General features: G+C 46.5%; 1 protein-coding gene and 1 long non-coding RNA gene across 4 annotated transcripts in view; one reads left to right on the top strand and one right to left on the bottom strand.

The window, feature by feature from the left end:
* TPX2 (TPX2 microtubule nucleation factor) overlaps positions 1-12,221 on the bottom strand; it is a 29,474-nt gene extending 17,253 nt beyond the window's left edge. The window contains exons 1-3 of one of the 3 annotated variants that reach the window (XM_082226011.1): positions 12,082-12,221; positions 2,649-2,789; positions 807-962 (exon numbers count right to left, since the gene is read on the bottom strand). In XM_082226011.1, the coding sequence (XP_082082137.1) occupies positions 807-962; positions 2,649-2,745 (253 nt within the window). In that variant the 5' untranslated portion in view covers positions 2,746-2,789; positions 12,082-12,221. Of the gene's footprint in view, positions 1-806; positions 963-2,648; positions 2,790-11,959 lie in introns of all 3 variants that reach the window. The other 2 variants (XM_082226010.1, XM_082226012.1) reach the window with 2 other exon arrangements.
* Positions 11,891-14,459, top strand: LOC309534459. Its single transcript, XR_014220747.1, has 2 exons — positions 11,891-11,964; positions 14,068-14,459. It is a non-coding gene; the product is annotated as an uncharacterized lncRNA (long non-coding RNA).
* The last annotated feature ends 350 nt before the right edge of the window (positions 14,460-14,809 follow it).

Genomic DNA, 14,809 nt, shown 5'->3' with positions numbered 1-14,809 from the left:
TTCAAAAATCACCAAAGTCTTCAAAAACCTCAAAAAAGGCTACCACACCGCGTGCTATGAGTTGCTCCTCGAAGTCAAGTCGCAACTGTATTAACGGTTTTAAGAAAAAGGAAACAAACTTGCAAGACGTTTCCGTCTTGCGAAGCAAGGCCATAGGGAAAATCGTCTTGCGAAGCAACTCAAAAAAACAAAAACCCTTTCATTTTGCGAGTTTTCCGTCTTGCGAGGCATTCGTTTTACGAGGTACCACTGTAGCCTTGTTTGTAGCTAGTATCAAATTATTTGGAATGGTGAAAAGCCGAGTGGACTGCAATGAATTCTGCTGGTTGACTGACAGAACCCAAAGAGTACTCACTAATGGTTCCTCAACATCCTGGAAAAAAGTGACACGTTGGGTACTGCACTCACAGGATTCTGTCCTGAGCCTGGCACTGTTCAACATCTTTATAAAGGACTTGGATGGAGGAATTGAGGGGACGCTCATCAAATCTGCAGATGACACCAAACTGGGAAGGGTAGCTAATGCTGCAGAAAATAAGAGTCCAGATTCAAGGCAGTCTTAACAGATTGGAGAACAGGGCCAAAACCAACAAAAAGAATTTCAATAGGGACAAGTGTAAGGTTCAACCCTTAGGCAGGAATAATCAGATGAACATTTGTGTGTCAAGCATTCAGGTCTTGACACTGCCAGAGAAAGCCAAGCTCACATGAGCAAGTTCACAGGCCATCACTGGACTAGGTCCATATACCTTTCTATTACCGTTGTAAGTTTACAAGAACTTGCTGTCCTGAGCTGAACAACTTACTGGATTTCACCATTGGAGAGACAATGGCACGTGGAATGTTAGCCCTTGATGCTGAGGATTTCTGCAGGATGCCGGCTGGCATGTCTAAACTTGGAGTTCTCAGATGACTGGCTGGCATATCTGAACTTGGAGTGCTCAGAAGACCAGCTCTGAGATCTGGAAGAACCAACAATCACCTGGTTAAATTCAATGTACCTCCCAGTGCTGCTTGGTAGGCTAACTGCCATCTCCACTGCCAGCTGTGGCCCTTATGGCCCTTCCTCTCCCAGTCTGAGGGCCAGGCAAACACAGAGAAGACCTCAGGTCCCCTGCTCCTTACCCACATTTTAGAGAGAAAAAGTGCCAGTTAGACTCAAGAGCAGTCGAGTATGCTAGTCCAGCTTTTGACAAGAGGATAGATTAATCTTCTCCCACCTTGACTCAAAATTCTCAAAGCTCAAAATCATCAGATGTAGTGTGGTAGAAGCTTGAGGCTACTGTTTCCCGCCCCCTTTCCTAAAGTTGGCTGAAAACATATCGCAGCACAACAAAAAACTTGGACGCTGCAGATCCCGTGTGCATTGTTAGAACATATTGCAGGTTCACAGCATTTGGGAAGTGAGTGTTCAAGGAAGCAACTGCAGATCTCTCAAGAGGTTTTTGGTACGTCACATCCTTCCACTACAGAGAGGAAGATGTGTGGAATCACAAAAGCCACATTCGAGACAGAAGATCACAACTGGATCTCTCTACATGTTTTTGTAAACATAAAACAAGTGAAGAGAAGTCATTTACTCTGCAAAGGGTCCCTGCAGGGCTAATTATAGCTTCTGAGGCAGGACAAACTTAGGCTAGGGGAAAACAGTTAAACACCCACCCACCTTGGCACCACTCTGAAAGCATTTGTAGATTCCTGTTTTTTGGAAAAAGCTCTTGCTCTTGCTCACATACAGATTAATAAAGATCAGATGATGATCTCCCAGATCACATGCGGTCCTCCATCATCCTTAATACTGGTCTGCATCCTAGCACTTCCATCAAAAACATGAGGGCATGACAGTGTGGAAAGGTTTCCAAGATGAACTCAAGCAAGTCCCTGATTATGTCTATCTGTCCAGAAATCAGTGTGCCAATACTGGTAACTCTGTTTGGCTGACAGCACTGGCAATAATCTCTGTTCTCCAAAGCTTTGTATTTCATCACCTTAAAAGAATTCAGGAGGGCCAGGCAATTCGCTTTATTCTGATCTGCTTCCAACCAAGCAGAAGGACAAGTGTGGTGCATTTAAGGGCTCTTGGAATATTAAGCCATCCCAACTTGGGGTAGCCTACAGCATATTATATGTTGGCCTTTCCTCTCTCTTACGTTGCTTCTCTCAGCTCATATAGCCCCTAGCTGGCCCCTCTTCTCTTTCAGACAACCCTATGCATCTTTAACCATTGCCAAGTCCAACAAGGGTCTCCTCAGCAGTTGTGGGTTGCTTTGCCCAACACCTGCACGTGGAAGAAAGTTGTTGACAATATAGGCAGCCCTCTTCCATGCTCCTTTTGATACAACGGTGGCAGAGAGAGTAGAGGGTTGGTTTTCTAGTGCTGTTTCATCACTTCCTGTACAATGAGTGTAAGATGTCTGCAGCCCTCCAGATGTTGGACTACAGCTCCCGCCATCCTTGACCTCTGGGCCATGCAGTCTGTGGATGATGGGGGTTGGAGTCTTACAGCATCCTATACTGGCTGTACACCACAGTTTATGCTAACAAACACCTCCTCAAGCCTGTGAAATCCCCTAGCCAAAAAAGTGACAACCCCCTGCTCACCAGGACCAGTTTTTCATCCCAACTTGGCAGAATATGCAGATACTCACCAAACCAGGCATCAATGCCAGTTGTTTCACCATCTTTAATGTTCTTAAAGTCAATGTATTCATTGGGGACATCAAAGGAATACCGTTCCTCAGACATTTTGCTGGAGCAAAGCCTTTTTCCAGCAATCTTGGAGCAAACCCCTGAGAATCAAGAAATATACAGCACTATTAGCATGGCGAGTAACTTACAAATGCTATCTTTTTCAGCCTCTCAAAGCTATGGATGGTCAGTCTATTTCTGCTTTTATAGATTGAAAGCTACAGTCACAAGCCACCCATGTTTAAATCTAACCAATGACCCAAGGTTGAACTGGGACTGCAACCTTGCAACCATCCCAGGTCTAGGTACAATGACTATCAGCTAGAGGACACTACAACCCAAAGCAATGCAAGATAGAAGACCAAGAAAGAAGGTTAAGCCTCAACATTGCGCAACAAGGAATTCATCACTTTAGAGAAGAAACACAGGTGCTCATCCTGACCTTCAGCCAGCGTTTAAAATTCACCAGGCACATTTTGGCACCACGCTACTGGCCACTTAAGACCAAGTGAAGATGCCCAGGTGCCAGGATGGCACCTGACATCTCTACCATCTGGTGGTGAATGCTTGGGGATCCTGTAGAATTCTATCCATGATATTTTATCTGCACAATCAGAACAAACTTCAGGAACCCAAGTGTTGTATTGAAAAATATGACTTTCAAGCAATCTGGCCCCAAAATGGCAACTATTGACATTCCATTTTGGCGCCTGTAACCCTGGTTTAAGGAGCCATTTGTGCTTTCAGCAAGCCACATTCCGCAAAACCTGTTTCTACAGACTTAAAAGAACCAGCCTGGCCTCACAATTGACCCCGCCATGGTTGCTTCTGGCCTCACATCCAACATTGCAACATTTTGAGGGCCTTCCCAAAGCTTAATTGATTGCAATGTACTAAGATCACCCAGAGAATGATACTGCAGGAAGAGACTCAGCTTGAGTTAGAAGGAGCAAAGGGGATTATAGGTGTCAGCGGAGACAGAATCAAGGAGCCAAGAAAAGGACAGGATTTTCTAGCCTAGGAACTTGAGATGTTTTTCAGACCACACCTGGTGCAAAGCAAGCCAAGAAAGGGGCCCTGAAACTCAAGTTACTCAGATTGCTCCATAGTTGTGGCCTTGCTGCAGATGGGCTGGTTTAATGGGTTAACGTTGCGCTTGGGCAGAGCACCCTTTCTACAACTACAAGGGCAACTTCCATGTTAAGGGGCAGGGCTTCCTAGAATCATAAACCTGGCGCATATTTTTATGCAGCATCCTAGGTTTTGCGAACATGCATTAACATATCCAGTACATCCATCCGTGCCATGTTGCCCCACCTTATTAGCAACCTTCCACAAAAGCAACTGGCTTTTGCTAAGCCAAACGGCTTCAAGTTTATCCAAAGGAAGACTTTGCATGCATGGCCTCTTCAGTCAGCTGAGGCCTAGGGCAGGATTACTGCTGGTTTATGTGCTTTTAGAAAAGCTGGCTACACTCACATGCGGGAAGGGTGCCCAGATATAAATTACAGCACCATTAGCAGGTGCCACCCTAATTTATAACCCTTGGCCTTCCCTTGCCAAGGCATGGAAAGCTGCCACATTGAAATGTAGACAAGAGGTCTCCAAGCACGGACCGGCTAAGAGGCAGGGCAGAAAGGGTCCCGCGACAAGACTAAGGTGGTCTCCAAGATTAGGGAAAAGTTGGTACAAGAGATCAAAATGCCCCAGAGGAGGAATGGATGGAGGGAAGAAAGTGACAGCCCCAAAGGAGAGTTGAGAGAGCTCCAAAGCCTGGCTGGAATTAGATCCCTTCTTATCCCCCTTAATCAGGATCAAGTTTCTGTCAACACTAACAACTTAAAAAAAATATTGAAGTGCGTCATTGACGTTCTTTTCGCCCACACGACCCAACAAGTTGAGCTGCCAAGCAGGAGGAGCAGGAATCACATTTCAGAAATGGTTGGCTCCAATGCTAGCCCACTGCTCCCTCAGCCCCTCATTCTCCAAGAGAGTGACAACGGCCATTTCATTAGCAGGAGCTGGGGAGGCAGCTGGAGCCAGAGAAACACATTCACAGGGGAGCTGTGGTGTGCTGGAGGCCCTTGTAGGGAATCCCCCTCTGGAAGGGTCCGGTTTCCAGGGCATTTCCAGAGCAGGAGGGAAAGGTAGGTCGACCATGCGAGGCAGCGTTAAGCAAGGGTCTGGCCACTGGAGGAAGCCATAAGCTCAACCTCCTCAGATATCAGCTGTGGGCTGCAATTTGGGTTGTACTACAGCCACCAATTTGGGTGGACAGGTCTGCACTATTGAGAAGTGAGCCTTTTACCTTCCAGCTTTGCACAGTGGCTAAGGCAAAGCGAATTATTATAATCTGCAGGACAAAAAAATTCCAATACACAATTTCCCCAAAACTCATCCTGCTGTTTTCAGCTCAAGCCATCCATCCAAACTGGAAGCAATGGTACATTCTCATCTCTAATAAGATCTGCTGCCAGAAGATTGTCAAAGATTGCATTGAGTAGAAAGACCTCCACCCTCATTTAAGGAAACAAGGAAAAATACAGATCTTGCAGGGAACACGTGTGCCTTGTTTTCTTTAACAGCCCATAACTGAATATGCCCTTCCAAATACAGTGGTGCCCCGCAAGACGAAATTAATTCGTTCCGCAATTTTTGCCGTCTAACGAATTTTTCTTCTTGCGAAGCACGGTTTAAACGGCTTAACAAAGTCGCAAGACGTTTTCGTCTTGCGAAGCAAGCGCATAGGGGAATTCGTCTTGCGAGGCAAATCGCGAATGAAAAAACCTTTCGTCTAGCGAGTTTTTTGTCTTGCGAGGCATTCGTCTTGCGGGGCACCACTGTAGATCTGCTAGCATTAGACATCAGTACACAAGCATTCTTATTAAAAAGCTGATGGACCTGGACCTTTCCCCTACCATCTGCGATTGGATTAAAGACTTTCTGAGGGATCGCACACAAATAGTGAAAATTGGGCCAGTTACCTCTCTGAAGCTCAGCACTGGCACCCCCCAGGCATGCGCGCTGAATCCCTACCTGTACTCGTTGTATACATATGACTACATTTCCTCTGATCCATCCACTGCAGTTATAAAGTTTGCAGATGATACCACCATAATGGGTCTAAATGACAAGCACACAGAGCACGAACAAGACTGAGTGAATGGGGGGGGGGGGGCTCGTTTAATTTCACTGCACACAGGTGGTGTAGTGACAATATAGGTTTGATGTATGGAAGTGAGAGCTGGACCATAAAGAAGGCTGATGGCCGAAAAATTGATCCTTTTGAATTCTGGTGCTGGAGGAGACTCTGGAGAGTCCCATGGACTGCAAGAAGATCAAACCTCTCCATTCTGAAGGAAATTAGCCATGAGTGCTCACTGGAAGGACAGATTCTGAAGCTCAGGCTCCAATACTTCGACCACCTCATGAGAAGAGAAGACTCCCTGGAAAAGACCTTGATGCTGGGAAAGATGGAGGGCACAAGGAGAAGGGGACGACAGAGGACGAGATGGTTGGATGGTGTTCTCGAAGCTACCAGCATGAGTTTGACCAAACTGCAGGAGACAGTGGAAGACAGAAGTGCCTGGCGTGCTCTGGTCCATCGGGTCACAAAGAGTCAGACATGACTAAACAACAACAACAACAACAATTTATTTATTATTGTGATAGGCCTCTGAGAAGCAACCCTTCGTATTAGAAGAAGCCTCACTGGAACACAGGAAGCTGTCTTATTCCATGTTACACCATTGGTCCACTGACTGCCATCAACTCTTCAGGCTGAGGAATTTCTAAGCCCCACCTAGGAATATCTGAGATTAATCCGGGGCCTTCTGCATGGAAAGCATGTGCACAGGTTAGAAAGCAAGTAGCCATTTAGATGCCTGAACAGCAACAGAACAGAGGAGCAGCTCTACTGGACTAAATGTTTCTAGAAATCACACAAGTAGGGCACTAAACCTACTGCTCCCACCCGATTATCTGGATTCAGATGCTTTTGCACATCTGCTGTTCACTGCATTAGGGCTTGTGAGGAAGAATATTCTGGGAGATGGTGCCTCCCACAGCCAATTTACCAGATAAGCCTGCCTCTCTGCCACCTTACACCATTACTTGGTTGGTACAGGGGTACTCAATAGGCTTTACTAGTGAAGTTCAGCAAGGCTATGGATTGCAGGCTTTTTTTAGCACTTATCTCAACTCTTTCATCACAGGGCAGGGCTGTGTCACTTTCTGCACCTCTGCAGAAAAGGTCAACCAGCAGCATGGAGGGCATAGCATGCCTTTTTCCAGCTAGGCACCACAACAGCCACACTTAATCACATCCAGCCTTGGGCATAATCTATTCTTTACTGATACTACACAGCTTCGGCCTTTTCATCAGGAGAGTAAGAACAATCCCTGCTAGACAAGCAGAGGCTGTGAAGCCACAGAGAAATATGGATTACACCCAAGGATAGAAGCCATTACCTTCTGCCCACTCCTCCACCGCCGCCACCCAATCATGCAGATCTTTTTGCTTCCAAGCTCAGGCACTTCTAAGAAACTATTGTGCAAGACCAGGCTGGAGGACATGAGCAACTCATGCTACAAACAGAACAAGCTGGCACAGGTGCTGCGCTGACCACTTGCCCCATTGACCATATCCCCAGCTAACTTGCAGGCCTCTTGTGCCCAAGGGCTCACATTCCTTCACTGCAGAAACACAGATGTTCAAGGCTTCCATTACACTAAGGAAATCCCAGGACAAATCAAGGTTTCAGGCAGAGCAGCTGAAGTATTTTAGGGTCTCAGCATCATCAAAGGATGACTGCCTGGTAAGTCCCACCCCAAACTTACTCATGTAAGTAAGGTTGCTCATGCCATAGGTACCTATTTCCTTACAGCGCAGTCCTCATGTTAGAAAGCTAATTCCCGGGTACCCAGGAGGGGCGGATAATGTCTTTACTAGTAAGTATGCCATTTGTAAATGCATTTTTGTTTTTACACTTTCAGCTCCACACATGCAAGACACAGAAATTCTGTTTTACACTTTGAGGAATTTTTGGAGTTTAACTTCTATGCACTGCCCATTTAAACTGGACCTTATATGTCAAACACAAAAAATGCATTAGGAATCTCAGCACATGGAATGGTAATGTTTGTTATATGAATAGGGCACAGGTTCTGCAGTTTCTATTCAGGTCACTTCAAATCTGCCCATAAATGGAAACTGCAATGCTGAGCCCTCATTATCTTTTTCTCCCCCCCCCCCCGATATCTGCCTTCAGCTAGCAAAAAATAAGTTGAAAAAAGAAGCCAATGACCCCATGATAACAAAGAAAGGTGACTATATTATTTGGGATTAGGAACAGTATGAAAAATCAACTTTCTAATGTGGAAGCAGGAAATGTGTCAAGCAAGCAGCAGCTTAAAGTGAACAACCCTATTTTATTATTCTATGATACAATTAGCATCTTCTCTCACAATGAGCCCATTTCTAATGTTTCTATGTTGTAAAGAAAAAAACCTTGTTATTCTCTCCCCCCACAAGTATTTTCCCCCAACTATCCTTCACCATTTCTGGTGGAATTTACGGATGCAGACCATGTACCCTGCTGGTACCAGTGTCAGAGCTGTTCCAACTGTTTCTGGGTGCTCTGCAAGGTCACAACCTGACTCAGCTCCTGGTACAGAGCTCTGGGGCCTAACAAACATGTGGGAGGCCCTGCACTTTAAGGCCAAGAAGCAAACCGAAATGTGCCAGCCAGGAAGTCTTGGTGGATCTGCAATGTTATCCCCATGCTAATTCTGCTTATCCATCATGCTTGATGTTGCAACAGACTCATTTGTGGAACAGGGAGAGTCAAGTGAGAGAGATAAAAGCTGTGCCAGTATTTCCCAGACTTCTTATGCCCCTCCACCCTAGCTAGAGATCCGTGTCTCCCTTCCCAGCAACCCAAAAATAAATGCCCCTGACATCGTATGCCCTGTAATTCAGGCCCCACAAGCTCTAGGAGACATCAAGATGGGACAAGTTAAAAATAGGTGTTAAAGGGACAGCAGGGGATTTGGGGCTGATGTGCTAGACTTGGTGCAAAGGGGAACCAGAAAGCCTCTTAAGACACCCAAAATCTCCTGCTTAATACCCGACCAGCTTTTGCCTAGGTGCCCTAAGTTTAGATTTGTCATAGTGCCTGAGAAAGGAAGGCATGGGTGGGGGAGGACCAATGAAATCCCCCCTAACCAACATGCTGGAGCTGGAAATGGGCTGGTTATTTTGAGACCTAGCATTCCTTCCAGTTGTGTGCTCTTATTTTCTTCCTATTATCTGAAATGGCTAGAACCATGTTTTTAATTGGATGCATATTATTTAGTGATCAAAAAGCTCTCCATTTTTAACTTGTTCTCCACTCTATGAGCTATGAGTTAGGGCAGGCTATAATACCTAACTTGTATCACCACAACACAAAACTAGGAGAGTGTAACACAGAGCAAGTACACAGGCCTTACTCTGCAACTGAGCAAAAAAGCACACTGGAAAGAGCAAGAATTTTAAGTACTGTATTCCAAAACCTCCTGGCAATTGGCCTTGAATGTTCTGTTAATATGCATCATGCACCAGGGCATTGGTGGCATTCCAAAAATTTGTATCTACTCATTGCTTTGGTGCTGTTGTACAGGGAACCTAATAATTAATCATCCATTATCTGCCTGGTGTTTCTCTCTTTAAACAGAAAGCAACTAAACCATCACTGTCTCTATCAGAACCATTGGAAATAAAGAACTTGCAGAATACCTCACCTCATCTAAAGCAAACTTGCATTCTGAATGCAAGAACAGCTCTGCTAGCAGATTAAAGGGTCATCTATCTAGTGTCAAAATCACTAGTATCCGTTTCAGTCAACAGTCAGCCAGATTCCTCTAAGAAGCCCAGAACGCCACTTGGCTTTGCAGCCATTACTTTTTCCATCCTGCTGGGTGAGTGGGTTAAAAGAGAGGAACCCATATAAACCTGTCGAGATGTTACGATCTGGAGGGGAGGTCCTGCTGGAAGCTTTGCTGCCTTATGAAGCTCTATAAGCAGGAATGTGTGAGGGGGCCTTCTTTGTGTTGGCCCCTATACAGTGGTGCCCCGCAAGACGAACGCCTCGCAAGACGGAAAACCCGCTAGACGAAAGGGTTTTCCGTTTTGGAGGCACTTCGCAAAACGAATTTCCCTATGGGCTTCCTTCGCAAGACGAAAGCCCATAGGGAAATCTCCGGGACAGCGGGGAAGCACAGCGCGTCTTCCCCACTGTCCTCGGACCTCCTCCGAAGGCTGGCGGTGGGGAGAAAAGCCCTTCCCCCCCCCCCGAGCCAGCCTTCGGATGGCTGTCCTGAAGACTTGCGGTGGGAGGAGGGTTTTCCTTCCCACCGCCAACATTCAGAATGCTGTTCTGAATGTTGGCGGTGGGGAGGAAAAACCCTCCTCCCACCGCAAGCCCCGGGAACAGAGGAGAAGCGCTGCGCCCCTTCCCCTCTGTTCCCGTACCTGTCCTGAAGGCTTGCGGTGCGGAGAAAAGCCCTTCTCCGCACCGCCAGCCTGGCAAGCGGTTTCCATAGGAACGCATTAATTGATTTTCAATGCATTCTTATGGGAAACCGTGCTTCGCAAGACGAAAAACTCGCAAGAAGAAAAAACTTGCGGAACGAATTAATTCCGTCTTGCGAGGCACCACTGTATATGGGTCATACATGACACCACCAGATCAAGACATAAAGATGAGATTAGACTATGCATCCTGTTTAACAGTTACTTATACTGAGCTGTATGTATATAATGCTTGGACCACATGGTGAAAGATGGGTGGAACATAGTGTTGTATCCCACCCCCAATCTGCAAGTGGTGTGAGATTGCAGGGGTTCCCGGCACTAACTCAAGGTTTGTGTTTCTTTTTGGAACGAGATACAGGTGAACATTTTAAGGTGCATTCAACCGACATGCAATCGCCGACGTGCAGGTCCTTTTAGACCTGGAAGAGGGCATAAGGGGGGCAGAACAGGGCATGCTTATGTTGGGCTGACAACAGAACTTTCACGAGAAATGGTCGCTGCCTGTACAGCAGAGACGGTGCTGCCTTTGTGGTACATGGTTTATTTACACATATATACAACCCGAGCCTACAATGGAGTGGTTCACAGCATTAACACCCTAAAAGGAAATCAGGCCTGTCTGTCCGTCTCTCTTTCCGACTTTCTAGCCTTAAGCTTTTGCATCCATGATGTAACTCACGTCACTCAACTCTGGCCTCTTGTTTACCACCACTTCCTCTCTTCTGCCCCCCTGCAACCTTATACTGTATATAATGGTGGTTGCCATACATCCAGAATTTCACGGACATACAGAGAATACTGCAGTTGGAAGCTGCGTCAGGTCGGAAAACGGCAAAACATCTGGGGAAATCGTGACATATGGCAATCCCCATTGGCAGTGTCACTTTTGCCTATTTCCCTCAAAAATAGCTCAAAAACCGTTTTGTTGGTTTTTTTTGCGATTTTGCCAAAAAAGCTGAGCAACTTTGTATATATTTTAAAAAGCTGAACTTTTGCGTCTGGATTTTCACTTTTTGAAATATGGCAGCCTTACGTAATGTCTCTCATCAAATGTAACTGATCTGTAGAATAGGCTCTACAACCTGAAAAAGGAGAGAATGCCCATATTTTTTGTAACCTAAAAGAAAGAATTTAATAAAAAAAAATTAAAAACAACCCACCCTTTGGCTTCTCGTCTTTTTAATGTATTTTAAATCTTTTAAAATCTTTTGTTGGAAGACCCCAGGGTGGTTGGGGAAACCCAGCCAGATGGGTGGGGTATGCATGTATGTATCAATCAATCAATCAATCAAAATAATAATAATATTGCCTTTGGCGGTTGAGGGAGGGAGGAGGCCCTGCGTCACTCCCCAGGCTATAGGGCCCATTTCCACCCCCAGAATCCCCCCAATAGGAAGCTGCCCAAGAGAGACTCAGACTCGCCAGCTCGAACGAATCTCCCCCGACTGGAAGCGGCTCTCCGGGGCTTCGGACACGGCGCCCTCTTCTACCCGGAAGCCCAGCGGGGGGAGACGGCGCGGAAGCGAGCCGCCGAGGCCAATTCAAAGAGGGAAACAAAGGCCGGGGGGGGGACGACCAAACCGACAGACCCAGGACAGTAACGGAGGGCTCGGGGCTGGGGAGGGGCTTCCCCTCAGGGCCCTGGAATTCGGACTCGGCACCTTCAGAGCCCGCGGAACTACCTGCGGTTTTTACCTCAGGTGAACGGGATGGCCCCCCCTCCTGTCGCGGACCGCAGGGAAAGCAGCCGCTCTCCCGAATCTTTTTTTTCCTCCCGTCTCTTTCCTCTGGCCACTCCCGGTTCTCGCCTCCCGTACCTCGGAACCGCCGGGGCCTCGTCTCGCAGTCGCCTCAGCTCCCTCCGCCGTTACCGCCGTTTAAATATTTCAAACTTCGGCCTCCCTTCCGAACTGGCCAATCGCCGCCCGCCTCAGGGTCCCCATGGCGCGCTGATTGGGGCAGAGGGCGGGAGGGCGGGGAGAAGGGAGGGCGGGGAGAAGGGAAAAAAAAAACAAGTCCCGGAAGGCGTTGGGACTCGGGTGCCCCGCCCCTCTCGCCGTCCTCCTCGAGGGCGCGCTCGCCCCAACTTCCTTCGCGGCTTCAGGCCGCGCGGCCTCCTGGGAAACGTAGTTCGGGAAGAGGGGCATGGACTAAAGGCAAGCCGAGGAGGAGAGCACCGAATGAACTACGAGTCCCAGCAAGGGTAGCGCGGGGGGAATAAATAAAAAGCAAACGCGCCTCCGTGCGTTTTAATTGGTGGGTCCTGAGGGTGAATTAGATGGAGGTGGCTAGTCCTCAAGGATTTCAAAAAGAGATTGGAAGACACAGGATCTACCCACCTTGGAAGAATGGCAGATGAAGGTGATAGACTACAGTATATGGGACTAGCAGAAATGACTGGCAGAATCCGAGACCGGGGAAAAGAGACGGCGGAAGAAGATTGGAAGAAATTTAAGAATTGCCTTAAGAAATATTGTAAAATTTATGAATTTTAGAATAATGTGGCTTTTAAAAATAATGGAGTACAGCTGTAAAGATTAAGTGAAAGGAAAGTAGGGATGATAATTAGATAAAATCAAGGGTGAGGATTTGCTGAATTAAATTTTTGAAATGAGAATGCAGAAAGGGGAGGTATGAGGAGGTCGGTGAAATAAGTTTTACGAAAATAAGGTATTGAAATTATACTTGTTCTTTTTTATGTTATCTTTGTTTGTGCGTGTGTGTGTGTATTGTTATGTTTGTGCGTGTGTGTATTGTTATGTTTCAGGTGCCCAGAAAGAAAGCTTGCTCTTTGGCACCCAAGCACATGGCAGATGCAGGTAGACTGCCTCTGAATATGCAGACTCCATTCTTAACTCTATTGTTGTTTGGTCGTTTAGTCGTGTCCGACTCTTCGTGACCCCCTGGACCAGAGCACGCCAGGCACTCCTGTCTTCCACTGCCTCCTGCAGTTTGGCCAAACTCATGCTGGTCGCTTCAAGAACACTGTCTCACCATCTCGTCCCCTTCTCCTTGTGCCCTCCATCTTTCCCAACATCAGGGTCCATTAAAAAGGCTGATGGCCGAAGAATGGATGCTTTTGAATTCTGGTGCTGGAGGAGACTCTTGAGAGTCCCATGGACTGCAAGAAGATCAGACTGATCCATCCTGAAGGGAATCAACCCTGAGTGCTCACTGGAAGGACAGATCCTGAAGCTGAGGCTCCAATACTTTGACCACCTCATGAGAAGAGAAGACTCCCTGGAAAAGACCCTGATGTTGGGAAAGATGGAGGGCACAAGGAGGAGGGGACAACAGAGGACGAGGTGGTTGGACAGTGTTCTTGAAGCTACCAGCATGAGTTTGACCAAACTGCGGGAGGCAGTGGAAGACAGGAGTGCCTGGCGTGCTCTGGTCCAGGGGGTCACAAAGAGGCGGACGCGACTAAACGACTAAACAACAACAAGGTATTCAATGTTACATCTAGCTAAATGCGATGTATCAACATCTTTGGAACATCATCAAAGCACAAATGTCCTGGCATGTCCACTTAAGACTATTCTGTGGCAACCAACAATTTTATCATATACTGTAACCTTGTATGGAATCCTTCAGGTACAGGATACATTATTAGGAAGACATTTCCTGAGCCTGAACATATGAAGCCATAACGTAAGAAGGCATTTTATAGAATCTATTTTATATAGTTGATAAAAGAAGGTAGCCAAACATTTCTGTGGTTTCTCATTTGTTAAAAGTAATAATTAGAGTTTAACTTAACAAACTCCAAGGTTGTGTGGCGTGTGGATGGTTTTTTATTACAGGCAGCCCATAGTGGATGAGGCTAAGAGGGACTGTTTTCCAAGGTCAACAAAGGCTAAAGAGGGCTGGACAGCTGGCCAGTAAGACTGAAGTGTGAAGAGATGCAAACAGTCCAGACTTCTTAACGTAATGAAGACATTTTGTTGTACCCAAGAGGCCCAAGGCATGTGTGAAGAATTTGTGCAGTTACAGAGGTGTTCCTCTCATCTTCCTGCATGGGAAAGGCAAGCCCTCACCCCAACTGACTCTTATCAACAGTTGTATCCTGGCTGCCTGGCTGTGGAACAGAGAAACATGTTTATCTGTGTTTATCAAAGACAGACTTTATTACCTCCATTAGAGAAGGGCAGCCTAGCTGTGCAAACATTGTAGGAAATAAAAATGTGAAACCTCCCATCATTTTGTGGTGTTTGCACTTGATCAAGATAATCTCATTCCACATGGTAGAGGCTAGTTGTTTCTGTTATAGGAATTCTAAGGTCTTATATATAGAAAATAAATGTTCATAAATGTACAAGGCAAACACATACATAAGTATATAAACCACGCGTCTGAAAGAGAACAGGAGAACAATCCTGAAGCCATTTTGACTCTTCCAAATTGACCTCAAATATTTTCTCTGCAAGGAGGAAGGAAATGAGGAAAGCTTTCCAATTTTCTTTGGACTGTAGGGGCTTACACCTCCCTTTTCAAATACATTGGACACTCGGGTTGTGAACGTGATCTGTGCGGGATGCACATTCG

The sequence above is a fragment of the Podarcis vaucheri genome, assembly GCF_965113315.1.
Source record: "Podarcis vaucheri genome assembly, chromosome: 6".
NCBI classification, from domain to species: Eukaryota; Metazoa; Chordata; class Lepidosauria; order Squamata; family Lacertidae; genus Podarcis; species Podarcis vaucheri.
Note: the sequence above shows the minus strand (reverse complement) of the source record. Positions and strands in the feature narration are given on the sequence as shown.